The sequence below is a fragment of the Neovison vison genome, chromosome 13, assembly GCF_020171115.1.
Source record: "Neovison vison isolate M4711 chromosome 13, ASM_NN_V1, whole genome shotgun sequence".
NCBI lineage: Eukaryota > Metazoa > Chordata > Mammalia > Carnivora > Mustelidae > Neogale > Neogale vison.
In genome coordinates, this window is record NC_058103.1 from 62,797,237 (window position 1) to 62,817,600 (window position 20,364).

General features: G+C 35.9%; 1 protein-coding gene across 2 annotated transcripts in view; it reads left to right on the plus strand.

The window, feature by feature from the left end:
- The window catches only part of BAZ1A (bromodomain adjacent to zinc finger domain 1A), a 93,612-nt gene that overhangs the window by 56,152 nt on the left and 17,096 nt on the right, over window positions 1–20,364 (plus strand). Inside the window, exons 11-20 of one of the 2 annotated variants that reach the window (XM_044231660.1) lie at window positions 1,156–1,302; window positions 6,583–6,678; window positions 6,806–7,030; window positions 8,183–8,348; window positions 8,606–8,719; window positions 11,663–11,787; window positions 15,216–15,812; window positions 17,630–17,793; window positions 18,507–18,661; window positions 19,621–19,769. In XM_044231660.1, coding sequence (XP_044087595.1) covers window positions 1,156–1,302; window positions 6,583–6,678; window positions 6,806–7,030; window positions 8,183–8,348; window positions 8,606–8,719; window positions 11,663–11,787; window positions 15,216–15,812; window positions 17,630–17,793; window positions 18,507–18,661; window positions 19,621–19,769 — 1,938 coding nt within the window. The remainder of the gene's footprint in view (window positions 1–1,155; window positions 1,303–6,582; window positions 6,679–6,805; window positions 7,031–8,182; window positions 8,349–8,605; window positions 8,720–11,662; window positions 11,788–15,215; window positions 15,813–17,629; window positions 17,794–18,506; window positions 18,662–19,620; window positions 19,770–20,364) is intronic. The other variant, XM_044231659.1, reaches the window with a different exon arrangement.

Genomic DNA, 20,364 nt, shown 5'->3' on the forward strand with positions numbered 1-20,364 from the left:
TGGTAACAGGAAGTGGGCTGGGTCTGGAGTCATCTGAAGGCTTACCTGACTGCATGTTCAAGATGGCTTCCTCCCACATATGCCTGGTGCCTCAGTGCTTGTCCATGAGCATCCCACTCCATCAGGGTAGCCTTTACTTGTAATGTGGCAGCTAAGGGCTCCAAGAAGGAAGAGGACAGAAACTGCCAGCCTTCTTTAAGGCTAGGGTTGGAACTGGCAAGCCTTATTTCTGTCATATTGCATTGGTCAGGCCTGCTGGGATTTAAGGGAGTGAAGGAATAGATTCCTCTTCTTGACGTTGTCATGGTTTGCGTAAGTGCAGGGAAGGAAGGAAATTGACATCAGCTGTATTTAGAGACAAGTTACTGCCTACCTTAATTTGTCATTCTATATTGACTCTGTACTTGTTCTTTGTACAAACATTATAAGAACTACATTAATTGAGAAGGGCTTTGGGTCTCATTTTGGATTTTTAATTGTTAAGTAGCAAAATAACTTTCTTAAAATCAAAATAAAGACCCTCAAAGACACAATTATGATGCTACTGTTATTTTAATAAAAGTGTATTCTTCAGGAGGGCTTTCACTTCACATTCCCTCAGTTTCTCTATGAACTGGGTGAGGCATGAATCATTGTGCCTTGCAGATCAAGAAGGTCTAAACAATGCTGGTTTAGGTAAGATAAATTAGATAACATTTATGACTTGGATACAATATTAAGATTATCCCTGATACTAATGATTACCTCTCCTCTGCACTACTTTGTTAACAGCAATGTCTCACATAGCTCTTGAGAACAGTGGGGCAACAATAACAAATCTTTGAGTTGTTATTCAAATTAGAATAAAATGATAATTTTTAATATGTCCCTTAATTTGTACCTGAAATTTAAACTTAAAATGAAATATAGTATTGATCTGCTGAGGCTAATTTGACTTTCCTGAATGTAGTGATTTTGGCTTATGATTTTATTGTATTTTATTGTAATCATTAAAAATTGTTTTTTGATTTGGCCTTGGATAATATTCTACGTTGATAAATGGACACTTAAAATAATTACATAGGCTGTTTGATTAAAATGTTTATTATTCCAATGGAGTTGTTTTTTCAGTACATGAACAGAACTTTAAATTCATTTTAAACATTTTATTCACAGAAGTGTTAGAGGAAGCTCTTGTAGGAAATGACAGTGAAGGCCCACTATGTGAATTGCTTTTTTTCTTCCTGACTGCCATCTTCCAGGCGATAGCTGAAGAAGAAGAGGAAGTAGCCAAAGAGCAAATAACGGATGCTGACACCAAAGGTCAGAATTCAGTACTATTGCTGATTGATAGTAGCTTTGTAGCTTTGGAACTGATCTTTGAAGGTTATCTTAAAATTAACCTCGCTTTTACAGTTATAAAATATAGCTGTTCAAGTCTCCTAGTTCTGGAATCATATATGAACAATACATTATCAGTTGTTTTATAAAAACTTTGTTTTAATGCATTCTGTTTCTGATGACCTTAAAATATCTACCCTCCCCCACAATCTGTCTTCCTTTTTATTCTTTTAGATTTTACTTGTGATTTAGGAGCATTATAGATGTCACTGACCAGTATCTAGTTCCAAGAGATTCTGCTAAATGGCACTGATTCTTTTTTTTTTTTTTTTGCCCCCACCTAAGGAAATACTTTAATTATTGTTACCAGTACTTAAATTGAAAATACTCTGCTGATTCCATTTCAGATGTGATAGTTTGTAGATCAGAGTTAAGTAAAATTTAATTTTTTTATTTTACCAGCAGTTTGAACTAGAAATTTTGCTATTTAAATTCTATGCACTTAAATATCTAAAGTCAATGTGTGGTACATATTAACATAGGAATAATTCTTGGAGAAACCCTTTATATTTTTAAAACAGAGTATGTTCTCTATTTTGTTTAGGACTTACCTTAATCAGAGGAATTGTTAAGCATGTATAAAAAGAGATCGATTTGGCTTCCTGAATTATACTCTCCATGAACCTTGTCACATGAGAGATAAATGGAAGAAGCCTTATTAGAAGCCTTATTAAACAATACTTCAATGTATTGCATAAATATTCACAATAAGAAAGAACTTTTGGGAGACATTTTGTTAGCATTCTCAATACAAAAAGATGGGACATTCTTGGATTCAGATAGTATTGTTGACCTCAGATAATGTGAGCTTATTTTTTTAGGCCTGGGCCCTAAAGCAACAGGATAACTACGCATCTGATGTTGGCTTTATCTTTATTTTACAGCCTGAGTTCTAACTAAATGTATTCTCTAGCTTGAGTGCTAAGCACCATAGTTAGGTCCCTTATCAAGGTCATTTAAACAGTGTTGTCCCATTTGTCCTCAGATGACTTAGTCCATAAAGTGAGACTCTACTAAAGGGAAGATAGAAGAGAAAACAATTTATAAAAGTCTAAAGATTTTCTAAGATAACAAGTACCAGCACTAAAGATGAATTATCTAAGACAAAAAATGTGGCAAATAGTCATTAGATTGTCTTAATGACCAATAACATTACAGGGTGATCAAATTCTGACCTTAACATAATTTCTGACCTTAAATTTGTATTTAATTCAGGATGTGAAGTGGGTGAATTTTGTGGTTTTGTACAGATGACAAAAAATGGGTGACAAGGAAATTATATTGGAAAAATCAGCTAGTTTAAAGAAAATACATGCAACTATTGGTGTTTGTATTGCCATTGTATTTTCCTTTCATGATTGGTTTTATCTGTAATTTTTATAGCTCTAATCCTATAGAGGACTAATCTATACATGCTAATGCAAGATCTACCTCTAAATGAGTATTGGTCATTAAATAAAGGTTTTAATGCTCCTTTTGAAGTTATTTATTTAAGTATTAGGGGAAAAAATGCTTTGGAGTTTTTCCAATCTTCTACACTTCCCTGTCCTGTCGACTACATTTTACATAGTTATTTCAGTTATAGTAAGGACCCTAGGCTATTCCCCCAGGTTATTTTACCTATGTTCTCCTATCTACATTACAAAAAAGCTTCCCCACAGTTCTTTCTGAAAGAAAGTGACGTAAGACACTATATATACTTTATTTCATTTAATGGTCATACCATCCTTATGGTATAGATAGGTATAATACATCAGTAGGTTGTTAATAATTATTTTCTGCCATTACTTACAAAAAAACTTAGACTTAAGGAGTTTAATTAACTTGCCCAAAGACACGTGGCTAATAAGAAAGTGATGGGATACAGATTCAGGCAGCCTACTTGGGAGCCTCATACTGGCTATGCTATATTGCCTCATAATATGGCAAAGATTTTGAAAACTTGGATATTTGTTTCCCTAGCATTGCCTATAAAATTATCCATCTTTTTTTATATCAAATCTTGGAAATTTTGACCAACAATTTTTAAATCTTACATTAAAAATTTCAGTTCCGGAGCGCCTGGGTGGCTCAGTGGGTTAAAGCCTCTGCCTTCAGCTCCGGTCATGGTCCTGGGGTCCTGGGATCGAGCCCCACATCAGGCTCTCTGCTCAGCGGGGAGCCTGCTTCCTCCCCTCCCTCTCTCTGCCTGCCTCTCTGCCTACCTTTGATCTCTGTCTGTCAAATAAATAAATAAAATTTAAAAAAAAAATTTTTCAGTTCTTCTCTTTAGTCTTACATCATGAAAAAAGCCCTTCAAAGTATATAGAGGAGTACCCTTATATAGCATCTTTTCACGTTTTTACTAAAATATCATTGTTCAGTGTTAGAATTGTAGATTCCAGGTTTCTGTGATGATAAATGTAACTTTCAGTTAATCATAACATACAGGTGACCCTTGAAGAATACAGGGGTTAGAAAGGCCAACCCTGGGGCACCTGGGTGGCTCAGTGGGTTAAAACCTCTGCCTTTGGCTCGGGTCATGATCTCAGGGTCCTGGGGTCGAGCCCCACATCGGGCTCTCTGCTCGGCGGGGAGCCTGCTTCTCCCTCTCTCTCTGCCTGACTCTCTGCCTACTTGTGATCTCTCTGTCTGGCAAATAAATAAATAAAATCTTAAAGAAAAAAGAAAAAAAAGAAATGCCAACCCTCCCTACCCCCAGCCCAAAATCCAAGTATAACTTTTGACTCCCCCAAAATAACTGTTAGCAGCCTACTGTTGACTGGCAGCCTTACTGATAATATAAAAACAGTTAAATAGCACATATTTTGTATGTTTATATGTATTATAGGCTATATTCTTACAATAAAGTATGTTAGAGAAAAGAAGATGTTATAGAGAAAATACATTTACAGTACCATATTGTAAAAAAAAAAGAGAGAGAGAGATCGAGAGAGAGAGAGAACCTACTTATAGGGACACCTGTGTGACTCAGTCAGTTAAGCCTCCAACTCTTGATTTCAGCTCAGATCATGATCTTAGGGTCATGAGATCAAGACCCCCATCGTGCTCACGCTGAGCATGGAGTCTCCCTTGAGATTGTCTTTCTCCCTCTCCCTCTGCCCCTCCCCCTGCTTGCTCTCTAAATTTCTCTCTCTTTCTCTTAAATAAATAAGTACCTAAAAAGTATTTTTTAAAAGATCTACTAATACATGGTCCCACGTGGTTCAAACACACGTTGTTCAAGGGCAACTGTATTCTCTTGGTATGATGTACCCAAGTGACTGTCTCTAAGTAAATCCTAGAGTAATAATACACTTTCTTGAGAGTCCTATTTGGTAGATAATTGAGTTAAATAATACATATTTTGAGGCACCTGGGTGGCTCAGTTGGTTAAGTGTCTGCCTTCGGCTCAGGTCATGATCCCAGGATCCTGGGATCAAGCTCCACATCGGACTCCCTGCTCAGTGGGGAGCCTGCTTCTCCCTTTGCCTCTGCCTAACACTACTGCTTGTGCTCTCTTTCCCTCCCTTCCCCTCCTCTGACAAATAAATAAATAAAATCTTGTTTTAAAAAACCATATTTTAACATGCTAGTTTACAATTAAACAATTAAAAGTAAACTGTCATTTTTTTAGTTGTCCATTTCCTAAGGCCTATATAACTTTGTCCTAGGAAGTTAAAAGTTACTACAGATAAAATAGGTTGAATGTGGTGATTGCTGCAAAGGAAGAGGGCCAGTCCACTTTTACAGTTCTGTAACTAAGACTATTGCTAATTTTAGAGTGCCTATTAATTTTCTTCTGCTTTCCATGTAAAATGAAAATTGAAGAAGTTTTAGCTCTAGTATTTCCCTGGTAAGAAGGAAGAGAATGTCTGTCATTTGGACTGGATTCATGGCCTGGGAGGAAAAACTTCTGCATATATGCAATGTTCAGTCAGATAACTTCTCCCGTGTAGTAGTGCTTTAACTGCCATGAAATTGTCAATGATTGTAATCAGACATGATCCCAGAGCTGCCTTTTTCCTTTTAGTAAAGGACAGTAGTTCTGTTCTCTGAGGTTCATTTTGTCAGCTTGTGAACTTTCGGAAGGGGAACATAGTAGGAGGCTAAGGAACCACAGATGGAGTTTTGCCCAGCGATTTTCCAGATCTAATCCATGGAGTACTGTGAGTTGTACAGGGATTCCTGGGGGCCCCTGCAGGAGAGTTGGAAAGATGTCTGGTCAGGGTTATCATCTCCATATCCCACTGAACAAGGGAACTTTTATCTCTTTTGTATTGGATCCTAAGACGTAGCTGGAAGAATTTAAAAACTGCTGATTGAGACTCACTCCTTTAAGAAGAATGAAGCCAATTAAGTGATTTGTCTGAAGGCTGCATATCTAGGAACTAGGGGACTGGCAGTGCTGAGCCTAGAATATGTATTATCCGACTCAGTCTGAAGTTATTCCCACCGTTCTGGGATAGAACAACAGGTTTTCTTGTAAGCTTAAAGTTTTTTCATGGTTGACGCTTTAATTTTTTTTATCATCTACGTATTATAATTAGTAATTGCATATGCTAATGCTTTATACAATTTGTGTCAGTAGATTTACTCTGTAGTCATGTTTGGAAGCCAGGCATGACTTTCAGAATTAAAGCAGTTTACTTAGAAAATGCAGGGAACTCTTCCTGTTGTGTCTTAGATTGGAGAGTTTTCAAAGTAGAAACGAACTTTAAATGAAGAGGATAAATCAGTGGTTAAGAGACAGAAGTTCTACCTTAAAGTTGTTTTAGTTCTTTTTCTGTGCTGGTTTTGTGATTATAACCCATACGTTGTTATGATTCGATCTTAAAAATTTATATAAGATTGGGGATCTTCAAAGATATTCTGATTTTCAAAGTAGACTTTTCTGAAGTTATATTGAGCAAAGAGATTTGTTTTTAAAAGTGCACTGTACCATTTTGGGGGCAATGTATACGTGCATCTTGTAACTTGGTAACTTGGAATTGTCTTCTGTGTTAACTAAGGAAATAAGAGTGTGTAGTACGTGTCTCGGGATTTCTAGTTGAAGGTGGACACTAGGCAGCATGTGAATGATGCTTGTTGTACCTAGCGTTGGTTCTTTTGAGGTTCCGCATGTTAAGTTGTTTGCTGTTTCTTTCATCATTTTAGAAAGGCATTATTCCCAAAGATTCCAGTTTTGATTTTCACTAGAATAAAGTATTTATTTCCTTAAAGATTTAACAGAGGCTTTGGATGAAGATGCAGACCCCACAAAATCTGCACTGTCTGCAGTTGCATCTCTGGCAGCTGCGTGGCCGCAGTTGCACCAGGGTATGTGTGGGTTTTATTTTTTTTGTTGTTTGGCTTTTTATTTTTAATTTTATAAAGGTACATTTTACATTGCTGAGGGTTTATTGCTGATATTCTAAATGACAACTTCGTCTTTTAACAACTATAGGCTGCAGTTTGAAAAGCTTGGATCTTGATAGCTGCACTCTCTCTGAAATCCTCAGACTGCACATCTTAGCTTCAGGTGCTGATGTAACATCAGCAAATGCAAAGTACAGATATCAGAAGCGAGGAGGATTTGATGCTACAGACGACGCCTGTATGGAGCTGCGTTTGAGCAACCCCAGTCTTGTGAAGAAACTGGCAAGCACTTCAGTGTATGATTTGACACCAGGTAAGCTTTGCAAGCTAGAATCGGTATAATCTGCCCACTTCCTCCCCTCCTCTGTCTCTTTAGCCCAGAAAACTAGGTCCTGCTGAGAAATTTTAGATAGCCGTTTTAAAAGAGAAGGAGAACCATCCTTTAAAAAAAAATTGTTGGAAGGGGCTCCTGGGTGGCTCAGTGGGTTAAGCCTCTGCCTTTGGCTTCAGGTCGTGATCTCAGGGTCCTGGATGGAGCCCTGCATCGGGCTCCCTCCTCAGCAGGAAGCCTGCTTCCCTCTACCCCTCTGCCTGCCTCTCTGCCTAATTGTGCTCTGTCAAATAAATAAATAAAATCTTTAAAAAAAAAAATTGTTGGAATACAAAGAGTGACCCAGGTGGAGACTACTCTTGATATTCATATCAGCTGTTTCTGATGTTCTTTTCTTTTTCATGTGGGTTTTCTGTTACTTTAAAAAATTGTGGTTAATCTACTAAATTTAGAAGGATAAGTAAGAATTAGCCAGAAATTTTGTCAGCATATCAGAAATTTAAGCTGTAGCTGCTAAATTCTAACATTTGTTTGAACAGTGTTTGAGGTATGAGAAATGGTATATAAAATTAAGATGAAATAAGTTATTTTTCACTTCCTTTTTTAGATAAAAAATTACAATGCACAAATACATAGAGTTTAATTTAATATACTTATTTAAGAGAACATATAATAAATATATAATACATAAAATAAAAGTAGAGTGCCTTCATTCCTAACATTCACATAGTTATTACACTTTGTAGTAGTGTTTTTGTGCAGTATTTTCAGAGTACCGATTTGCCTATTGCCCTTTTTTTAATTCACATGGTAATAATTTAGTTTTTATTTGAACTTCCTACGTGAGCCTAAAAATTAAAACTTGAAAAAAATTCTTTGTCATTAGAAAGTTTTTCATGTCTGTTTAATTGGTCTATATGGGAATTATTTGTATTTGAAATACCTTGTATGTCATGTATCTGTTAATTTAGATTCAGAGGTGCTTTTTCTGAAAACATGCCATTGGCATGTTCAGTCCAGAGACTTTTTTCTATTCTTTATTAAGCTTTTTCACATTGAGCCACAAATTAAGATTTCTCAAACAATTCCTTTTTGCCATTGATGATACAGAAGTTATTTACCCACTTTTGACAGGAGAAAAAATGAAGATACTTCATGCTCTCTGTGGGAAACTACTGACCCTAGTTTCTACTAGGGATTTCATTGAAGATTATGTTGATATATTACGACAGGCAAAGCAGGAGTTCCGGGAGTTAAAAGCGGAACAGCATCGGAAAGAGAGGGAAGAAGCAGCTGCTAGGTAAAAGATAATTATAGTTAGTTGTGCTAATGAAGACTGTTTATTTCTTTGCATCTAAAATGATAATTCACATTGGGCTGTAATGCGATACTGGCTCACACTGATGTTCGATAGCTTAACTGTTATAAATGAATTACTACACTGTAATTTGTGATAACATTTAGAACACTTCCATAATTTTATGATTAAAACAATATGCTGAAGTTAAAAGTTTATCTTCCATCAAATAGACTATAATATTTTATGTTAACTTTCAGAATTCGTAAAAGGAAGGAAGAAAAACTGAAGGAACAAGAACAAAAAATGAAAGAGAAACAAGAGAAACTGAAGGAAGATGAACAGAGAAACTCAGCCGCAGATACATCTGTTGGGTATGGTTTGAATTGCAGTGCTCACTGGGCTTTACATAAAGAATAAAAATCAGCACCTTAACCTCTAAAATGCTTTTCAGAAGTTCTAAAAATGAGTTTTCTAGTTTTTTTGTTTATAGGTACATAATAATTATACCAGTGGACCTATGAAATTTACATATATATACAGTTCTCAAGTATACATGTGTTATGTTAAAAAATACTTTCAGGGAATCTAGAATTCATTTTCTCATAAAATTAATGTTATAAATGATAATTGCCCAGAAAGCCTTTAATAGGCTATTTTTAACCAGTAGTACATTTCTAGCATTAATAGTGGCAACTCCCTCACTCCACCACCACTACCACCACCATCACAGTTGTACAGTGTATTTCCCGAAGTTCCTCTGACTTCATTGAGGAATAGGGATGAAATTGGAGGTTTTAGTAGATGGTACAGGGAGAAGGTAGAAGCACCTTAAGTAATTTAGTGACTTAAGTACTCTTGGTATTTGAAAATATTTGGGACAAAAATTGGCTATGAAGACAAGTGGGAATTTTTGCTTATTGTAGAGGGCAAACTCTGTTCAAATTTTGCAAAAATAATTTTTTTATGAGATCTGCAAAGCAAGGTTTTAAAATCTCAGTATTCTGAAATTTGTATATTGACTCTTAGTTAAACATGCACATAAAAATGCCTAGGTCATAGGTCAAAAACTTGTAACAGCTGAATTTTATATGCCCATCAATAGTACTTTAAGAAATGGAATTTGGATACCTTGGGAAAGTTAATCTGATACCTACAGCACAAGCAGTCAAAGAAAAAAAAATAGATAATTGGGTTTCTTCAAAATTAAAAACTTTTGTGCTTCAACGAACACTGTCAAGAAAGTAAAAAGACAACACAGTGAATGGGAAAAAATATTTGCAAATCATGTATCTAATAACGGTTTGATATCTAGTATATATAAAGAATTCCTATAAGTCAACAATAAAAGAACAACCCAATTAAAAAATGGGTAAAGGATTTTAATAGGCATCTCTCCAAAGAAAATAGATATACAAGAAGCATTGAAAAGACATTCAGCATCACTAGTCATTAGGGAAATGCACACTGAAATCACAATGAGATACTACTTCACATTCCGTGGGATGGCTGTAATCCAGTTAAGGGACAATAAGAAGTATTGGTGAGAATGTGGAGAAATTGGAACTCTCATGCATTGCGGGTAGAGATGTAAAATGGTGCAGCTGCTTTGGATAAGTTTGGCAGTCTCTCAGTTGAACCATTTGCTACCGTATGACCCAGAAGTTTCACTCCTAGGTGTATACTGAAGAGAATTAAGAGCAAATGTTCACCCATAAATGTATATACAAAAGTTCACAGCATCATTATTCTTAATAGCCAAAGAAGTAATAACACAAATGTCCAACAGTTGATAAATAGATAAATAAAACGTTGTATTTCTTTGGTGCTATACCCATACAGCCCAATGTTGTTCAGCAATAAAAAGAAATAGAATTCTCATACATGCTACAGTGTGGATAAACTTTGAAAACATTATGCTGATTAAAAGAAGTTAGTCACAAAAGCCCATGTGTTGTATGATTCCATTTATATAAAATGTCCATAATGGGCAAATCCACAGCAAAAAGTAAATGAGTGGTTTCCAAGGTAGTGGGGAAGAGGAAATGGAAAGTGACTACTAATGGCTACTACAGAGGTTTTCTTTGGGATGATGAAACTGTTCTGGAATTAGATAGGGGTAATGACTGCACAACCTTGTGAATATGCTAAAAACCACTGAATTTGTACACTTTAAATTGGTGATTTTAGGATATGTGAGTTACAACTCAATATTCTTTTTGTATTTTATAAACCTTTTCAGGTTCTATTTAAATATATTTGACTTCTAACATTGTACTAATCATTTTGGATATATAGCATAATGATTTGATATATGCATATGTTGTGAAATAATTACTACAATAAGTTTGGTTACTCTTCATTACCTCCTATAGTTAAAGATTTTTTTCCTTGTAATCTTTTCATTTTGAAAAAAAGGAAAATAAGCATATTATAGATTCTACCATTTCTTTCTTTCTTTTTTTTTTTAATCCTCATCTAGCCTCACTCATTTATATTATCTCTCTGGCTCCTAAACATATTAGAGTTTTGCAAACCTCTGGATAAAGAACATAAGTGGTAAAACTTATTTCAAGGTGCATACAGTTTAAGTTTTAATTTGGACAGTGTAGTGGATTAGATGAAACATCTGATGTGTTCATTCAGCCTACTCTCCTCTATTATTTGTCTATTTTCTACTCAGCCAACCATCACCTCCCAGCCAAGCTACCTGGGCTGTTATAGTGGCCTCTTGTCTCCCCTCATCTACTTTCTCTCCCAGATCATCTTCCACATAGCAACCAAAGTGCTTTCCAATCCTATCATTTCCCTTTTCTAAACTCTTCTACTTTTTTTCCCCATTGCTTTTTAAGTAATGCCCTACAAAGCCTTTTGTATGTATGATCTAACCCTACCTTTTTCTCATCCATATCTTGGATTACTTCTTTTTGTTTTATATTTTTCTCAAAATGATAAGCTCCTTCCTTTTCTCTTCAGTTCAGAGCCTTTGCATGTTACCCCCTCTTCTAGCAGATTTCTTCTTATCTGCCACCTTACCCCTCCCCAGTCTCTCTAGTCTCACAGTTTAAATATCACTTTTTTCTTGATCCTTGAAAAGCTTTCATAGCAACTTGAATTTCTCATTTTTAATAGTTATTACATATTTTAATTTTATAATTGTGTTATTATCTGTTATTTCTCTGAGAATATAAACTCTATGTCATTTTGTCCACTACTTCCTAAACATAATGGCTAGCACTTCATAGGCAGGCAATAAATATCTCATGAATAGAATTATATGTTCATTAATGAAAATAATCTTTGTTTTTTTCTTTTAGGGAGGAAGAAAGGGAAGATTTTGATACTAGCACTGAGAGCAAAGAAATAGAGCAAAAGGAACTTGATCAAGACACAGTCACTGAAGATGAAGATGACCCAGGATCACATAAAAGAGGCAGAAGAGGTAATACAGAAGTTTCTTAGGGGCATGCTTGCTTGTTTTTAATTTATAAGGCACTTTATAACTCAGCTATCCTGAAATATGTATTAGATTACTTCATTTGTAATTCCAAGGTGTATTTGCTTTTTAAATGCCCACCTCATAGCTGTGGTAAGTTTTTTAAATGGTGACTGTTTTCTTAAATGGTTTTAGAAGTTACATTCAGTCTTTATTCTCATGTCATTTATACTTGAGGGAGGAGCGACAATATTCATATTGTTTTAATAGGTCAGTTTCTCATAACTTCAACTTCTGGGTAGCAAATTTTGTGGAGTTTTTGTATTTGCTATTTTATACTAGGCCAAATAGAAATTTTTATTCTACAGCATACTCAACGTGCATTAGGTGCCATTTAGCTGCTAGAAATACAAAGGTCAGGAATGCTTATAATTGGTACCATATGGCTGAGAATGAAAATCAGCTACCTTAGAATAATTGCATGAATTGCTGGATCAAAGGGAATATATTTTTTAAAAGTTGTGATTTGTTAGTATACATATTTTAGAAATGATTAATCAAGGCCGAGTTTCTTATTTTTATTTCATGCAGTTATACTTAATAATTTTATGACCAATAAAATTATACCATTGGCAAAAAATTTTAAAAAGTTGATACAAATTACTTCTGAGGATCTTTAACCATCTTCATTTGACAACTATTGAAGATTTTTAACTTTATTCTGTGCCTATAATTTCATATCTTTTTTTCTACTTTATTTGCTAAGTAGTTATTATAAGTAGACAAAAAATTTGTATCATTGAGGCTACATTTTCTGATTATAATGCAATTGATTTAGAAATCCAAACCAAAAGGCCTCATTTGATTCATTTTAAGACACACTGCTAAATAATAGGTCAAAGTAGAAACCATAAATGAAAACTAGAAAATATTTAATACTGATCTATACTATAAAAAAACTAATCAGTATTGTTCACTAACACTTGTTGGATACAGTCCCTCTGCTTAGAGGAAAATTTCTAGTTTTATTACATATTGGGAAAGAAGAAAGGCAAATTGAGCTAGTCATTCATTTAAGAAGTTAGAGGTAGAAAACAGAATAATCCCTCCAGATGAAAGGAAACAAAAGGTACAAGTAGAAATTAATAGAAAGTAATAGAAGAGAATAGCAAAGCCAAAAGTTTGTTCTTTGAAAAAAATACAAACTAGACAAATCTTTCTTGAAACTGATTTGGGAGGGGGACTCACAATAAGGTGAAGACTCAAAAGGGAAGCAATGTAACTACAGATTAAGTAGAAATTTAAAGATAAGGGGATAGCATATATAGTTTTATGGCAATTACTTTGAAAGTGGAGGCAAAAAATAAGCAAAATCCTAGAAAATACACATTATAAAAATGGATTCATGAGAAAATATATAATGTGTATTGTCCTAAATCATTAAATCTTGAATCAGTGTTAAAAATCTTTCTAGAGGGGCGCCTGGATGGCTCAATGGGTTAAAGCCTCTGCCTTCGGCTCGGGTCATGATCCCAGGGTCCTGGGATAGAGTCCCGCATAGGGCTCTCTGCTCAGCGGGGGAGGGGGGGGGCTGCTTCTCTCTCTCTCTCTCTCTGTCTGCCTCTCTGCCTACTTGTGATCTCTGCCTGTCAAATAAATAAATAAATAAATAAATAGAAATCTTTAAAAAAAAAAAAAAAGCCTTTCTAGAGGGGCGCCTGGGTGGCTCTGTCTGCTAAATGTCCAACTCTTGGTTTTGGCTCACGTCATGAGATTTAGCCCTGCGTTGGGCTCCTCTGCACATTGGCCATGGAGCCTGCTTAAGATTCTTTCTCCCTCTCTCCCTCTGCCCATCCCCTGATCTGCCCCCCTCCAACCATTCTCTCTCTGAATAAAATAAATCTTCCTACAGCGGAAACTTTAGTCCTAGACAACTTTATAGGTGATTTTTTGGGAAAATTTTTCCCAAATTTTCAAGATTTTATTTACTTATTTATTTATTCATGAGAGCCAGAGAGAGAGGCAGAGGGAGGGCAGGGAACCCGATGCAGGACTTGATCCCAGGACGCTGCTATCATGACCTGAGTCTAAGACAGTTAATGGACTGAGACATCCAGGCGCCCTAATTTTCCCAAATTTTAAAGCAGCAGATAGTTCTAATCTTAAACAGACCTTTTCAAACAAAAGAGATAGAAGAAATAATTCCCTGACCATCTAAGCAATCTGACAGTGATTGAAACAGGAGAAGTTTACTTCAACATGCCACTCAAGGCCAGGCAGGCCACCAGGAATCCAGGCTCTTCCTGCCTTGTTCATACTGCCATCCTTATGGTTTTGCTGCCATCCTCATGTTCCAAAATGATTTATCCCAGAGGTTACATATAACGCTCTACTTCCATCTCTGATCAGAAGTTTCTCATAGCTACCTCCCGGGGAGAAATTTCCTTTTGGGAAATGCCCTACTTTTGAATTGCTAGGTACCCAACTAAGCATTAGGGGTTCTGTTACTTTAAATCAGTGGTTAGTAAACTATAGCCGATTGGCCAAATCTGCCCTGCCAATTTTTATATAATCCAACTAAACTGGTTTTTACATTTTTACATTTTTAAATAGTTGGGGGAAAAGAATGATATTTTGTAATATGAAAATGATATGAAATTTGGATTTCAGTGACCATAGTTTTAATTGAACCCAGCCACGGTTGTTCATTTACATATGGTCTATGGTGCTTTCATGCTACAGTGGCGCAATTGAGCAGCTGTGACAGAAACCATATGGCCCACAAAGCCTAAAAATATTTACTAGCTAGCCCTTTATAATAGTTAGTTTGCGTACTCCTGCCTTAGAGAAAGGACCGAACGTATGTTGCAGAGTAACAGACTTGACCTCACTCTCCGGTATAGAGATTGCAGTTTAAAGTGTGTCCCTCATATTTAAGTGTACCAGTTTCTTATCAGCATAGCATATTAGTCTGTTCAGGCTGCCATAATAAAAAAAAAAAAAAAAAAAACGCAGACTGGGTGGCTTAAACAACAGAAATGTATTTTCTTACAGTTCTGGAGGCTGGAAGTGAAAGATCAAGGTACCAGCAGGGTTGATTTCTGGGGAGGTGTCTTCTGGCTCGCTATGACCCTTTCTCGCTGTGTCCTCACACAACCTGTCTTCTGTGCCCACAAGTAAACAGAATGAGCACTCTGGTCTCTTTCTCTTCTTAAAAGGACACGAGTCCTGAATTAGGGTCCCACTCTTTGAACTCACTTGACCTTAAAATCTCGTCAAGGGCCCTGTCTCACACTGGGGATTAGGATTTCAACCTATGAATTTTGGGGGCATTCAGTTTGGCCCATAATACTTAGTAACTTGGGATATTTTTGGATATTTTTCTGATGAAATTTTAAAATATGATGGGTGATGGTCAAATGTTTAAACCATAGGGAAAAGGAGACAAAATGGATTTAAAGAATTTATAAGACAAGAAGAAGTCAACTGTGTAACAAGAGAGCCTCTTACTGCTGATGAGGAAGAAGCTTTAAAACAGGAACATCAACGGAAAGAGAAAGAGCTCTTGGAAAAAATCCAAAGTGCCATAGCATGTACCAATATCTTTCCCTTGGGCCGAGACCGCATGTATAGGCGATATTGGATTTTCCCTTCTATTCCTGGATTATTTATTGAAGAGGATTATTCTGGTCTCACTGAAGACATGCTGTTGCCTAGACCTTCATCATTTCAGAATAGTGTACAGTCTCAAGATCCTCAGGTATCCACTAAAACTGGAGAGTCTTTGATGTCTGAATCTACCTCCAACATTGACCAGGGTCCATGTGATGATTCTGTGCAGCTGCCAAAACCAGTGCATAAGCCAAATCGGTGGTGCTTTTACAGTTCTTGTGAACAACTAGACCAGCTCATTGAAGCTCTTAATTCTAGAGGACATAGAGAAAGTGCCTTAAAAGAAACTTTGTTGCAAGAGAAGAGCAGAATATGTGCCCAGCTAGCCCATTTTTCTGAAGAGAAATTTCATTTTTCAGGTAAATTTTCATTGAAAACTGTTTCTTTCTTTCTCCCCATAATCTCCGGTTCCGGTTTAAACATCTGTCAAAGTCTTGGAGCTATATTTAAAACACCTCCTCTTTCGCTTGGACCGTGCTCTCAGTTTTCAAGTTAGAGAATATTTACCAGTTAGAGGAACAAGGTTCTCTAGATTTCACTGGTTCCATTTGGATTATAAGGAAAGGCAGTGCACAAAGATCCATACTCTTCCTGATCTCATTCCCTGATCAGTAGACCTAATAACCAAGGCACTAAGGATAACCTTAATTTTAGGCATTTGATAGGATAGTGAGAGTGCGGTCACTGAGGGTTTTGGCTAAGGGCTTAGGGACAGGTTCCCTTAGTGATCACTTCTTTGGAGATTGGCTGCAAGGGCAGATCAGGCAGCAGCAGCTCCTATATGATGGCCGGTTCATTAATAACAGATAAGAGAAAGCAGTAAGGCATTTTCGGGTATAAGTTTTCATTATTTCATTATAAACGAGATTCTCTAGGTAAAGAACTCGTAAATTTAGGGACATATTGTCATGACTACTTTAGTTCTCTTGGGAGGGAGACAAACCATAAGTGACTCTTAATCTCACAAAACAAACTGAGGGTTGCTGGGGGGAGGGGGGTTAGGAGAGGGGGGAGGGGTTATGGACACTGGGGAGGGTATGTGCTTTGGTGAGTGCTGCGAAGTGTGTAAACCTGGCGATTCACAGACCTGTAGCCCTGGGGATAAAAATATATGTTTATAAAAAATAAAAAAATATTTAAAAAAAAAGTATAGATCACAATTCTTTAACAGCTTTATTGAGTTTAGTTCATACACCATACAATTCACTCATTTGAAGTGTACAGTTCAGTGGTTTTCATTATATACAGATGTGCAGCCATCAAACAATTGTAGAACATTTTTATCACCTCAAAAAGAAACCCCAAATTTGTTTTCTGTCTCTGTAAATTTCCTTGTCTCAACATTCTGTATGAATGTGATCATATAGTACATGGTCTTTTGTGACTGACTTTCACTTAGCATAATGTTTTTAAGGTGCATCCAAGTTGCAGCACATGTTAGTACTTCATACCTTTTTATAACCAAATAATGCTCCATTATATAAATATATAACACATTTTATTTAACCATATATTAGTTGATGGATATTGCTTTTGTTTCCATATTTTGGCAGTTATGAATAATGCTGCTGTCAACATTTATGTACAGGTGTTTGTCTCAACATAAGTTTTCATTTCTCTTGGGTGTATATCTAAGAGTGAAATTACTGGGTCATATGATAATTCTGCATAATCACTTGAACGGCCATACTGTTCTCCAAAGCAGCTGCACCGTTCTGTATTCCTGCCAGTAGTGTCTGGGGGTTAGAATTTTTCCACGTCCTTGACAACACTTGTTATTGATGATTTTTAGATTCCAGCCATTTTTGAGGTATGAAGTGGTACTTTATTTTGGTTTTTATGTGAATTTTCCTAAAGACTCATAATGTCGAGCATCCTTTCATGGTCTTATTGGCTGTTTGTATGTCTTCCTTAAAAGTCTATTCATATCCATTCATTGCCTGTTCTTCTCATTGGAATGTCTTTTTATTGAGTTGTAAGAGTTCTTCAGATATTCTAGGCATGAATTCCGTATCAGATACTTGATGTGCAAACATTTCCACTACCCCCTATTTTTTGCACTTGAGGATTTATTAAGTGTTTCTATATCAGTTATCTCACTATCATAGCCATCACATTGGGGACATTATATTTTTTAGTAAGAAAATCATAATAAAGATATTGATAACTATTTCAGACAAACCTCAAACTGATAGCAAACCAACCTATAGTCGGGGAAGGTCTTCCACTGCATATGATTCAGCTCAGATGTCCGCAGAAAGACAGCTTGAATTGAGGCTGAGAGATTTTCTTTTGGATATTGAAGACAGAATCTACCAAGGAACATTAGGAGCAATCAAGGTTTGTACCTGTTCCCATTTTTAGTTTACCTAATTACCAAAGTTTTGGTCATATCTGTTTATTTATTTGGTATAGGCAAGGCATGTGTGTTTTGAATAAATACATGGGAGTGCTATATTTTTTTGTGAAAATTAAGTTTGCCCCCTGTATCAAAATACTTATATATGGGTAGAGATCTTCCTTAAACATACTCTACGGCTATCTGCTTTCTTAAACAGAATTTATAGAATGTAATTGACCTTTTTAATACTAATTTTTAGTATTTTTTAAGTATCTGTTTTATGGTATTTTCATCCGAGATATTAAAATGTGTAAGGATATTTTCTTCTTCCTTGACTAGCTCCTGCCTGCTCTGCTGAGTCTGGTTTGTTTATTGGTTTCTTTGTTACCTTTTTAAAATCTGTAAGTAATTCATGCTTGATATGTGTGTTCTGCTCATTCCTTTGCTATCATCTGTCACTTTTTTGCTACTATCAGGTGACCAATCTTAGAATTGTTTATGATTTCCCTATATAGAGAGTGAGGTGCTAAAGCTTCCATCTATGAATGATATGTATTTCATTTTGGCCACTTAGTAACCGTTTTAGATCCCTTTTTGATTTACAATCTGTTCTAGAATATTCATGAATTTTTCATATGTACATTGAATCTCATACTTCTTAGGAACCACATATGCCATTTTTCCAGGTTGGTAAATTTGGGTTTTGTTACAGGTTACAGATCGACACATCTGGAGATCAGCATTAGAGAGTGGACGGTATGAGCTGTTAAGTGAGGAAAACAAGGAAAATGGGATCATTAAGACTGTGAATGAAGATGTAGAAGAGATGGAAATTGATGAGCAAGCTAAGGTCATAGTAAAAGACAGGTACAAAAGGGATATTTCTAAAGTAATGGTCACTTTTCCTTGCCACTTCAGTTATGTGGTTCTTTTCAGTAAATGTTTCTTTTTCTTTAAAAAACTGTTTTAAAAATCTTACCATGAGGACTTTTAATATTTGTAACCACTGAAATGAATATTTTCCTCAACCTCAGGCTCTCTTTTACTTTACTTTGTGCTAATGCAGCCCAAAGACAGCTAGTTAAGATAATGGTAATTTAATTTCTCAAGTTCAAAAAAGAAAAATCTTTGAACTTAAGGTTTTAAAGTAACTTTATTCTATCCATTTTCTTTTCTGAGGATAATAGTAAATTGTGGTAGGCTTAAATATTTTGTGAATTATTAATCAGAACCTGTATCTTTATAGCTATAGACAGATACTTTTACTTTCAGAATTATTTTTGCATAACCCCTCTTAAAGAGTTTATTATCTGGAAAGAACAGAAGATACGACCTTAGGAGGGAAGATGTACTGAAGGCTTTGAGCGGATAGGTTTGTACATGTAAATGATCATTTTAGCTGCAGCATGGAGATTTATTGCAAAGGGAATAAGACGGGAGGCTAAGGAACTGAAGAGGCAGCTATCAGTGTCCCAACCAGTAAAAGTTGAAGCAAGAGAAAAAGAAAGAGGGAGCTGCAGCTGCCTGGGATACTTATCTTAAAGGCCTGTGACTGGGTCATCTGCCTAAAACCTTTCCCCCTGAGCTTTGTTTCATCCACCTTCCCTCCAAATATTTGCCCTTCTCACCTCATTAAATGAGTTGGTGTTTAGTTTAGCTCTTGATTCATGTATATATCGCCTTTTCTTACTGGCTTATGTGATCTGTGAGATGGAGGAAACTATTTCTTACACAAGTGTAAGTAAGCATTTGGAGGACTGAACTCAAGTTTTATTTACCTAACAGTGTTTTTAAGTACCATAAACTCTTCCATGTTTTCATTGTAGACTTTTGGGCGTGAAAACAGAAACTCCTAGTACTGTCTCAACTAATGCAAGTACCCCGCAATCAGTGAGCAACGTGGTTCATTATCTGGCAATGGCACTTTTTCAGATAGAGCAGGGCATTGAGCGACGTTTTCTCAAAGCTCCACTTGGTAAGTACCAATTTCTACTTCTAAATATTAGCTCTATTTTAAAGGATTCTAAAATTGCCCTTTAATATAAACTCACCGGTTGACACAATACTGTTGGCTAATTTGAAAAACTTGAGATTGTATTTTCATTCCAAAACATGGGTTCTTTCAGGTGAGTTTTTTTTTTTTTTTTTTTAATAGTACTTAAGCTGTGAAGTGTGTAAACCTGGCGATTCACAGACCTGTATCCCTGGGGCTAATAATACATTATATGTTTTTTTTAAAAATTTTTTTAAAAGATTACAAAAAAAAATAGTACTTAAGTACATTTTAGTCTAAGTACTAATCTTAATGACTTTTTAATTTTCTGTCAGTCTTTTCTTTAGTGTTTCATCAAAAGAAAGATTACCAAAACACGTGACTAGCCAGATCCTGCATAATCAAAAAATGTATATGAATGTTTGTTATTTAAAACAGAACCCCAAAGAAGCTACTTAAATGTCCGCCATTACGGGTATGGTTAAATAACATGGGTCACTGGGCTGCCTGAGTGGCTCAGTTCATTGAGTGATGACTTTATTTCAGCTCAAGTCATGATCTCAAGGTCATGAGGTTC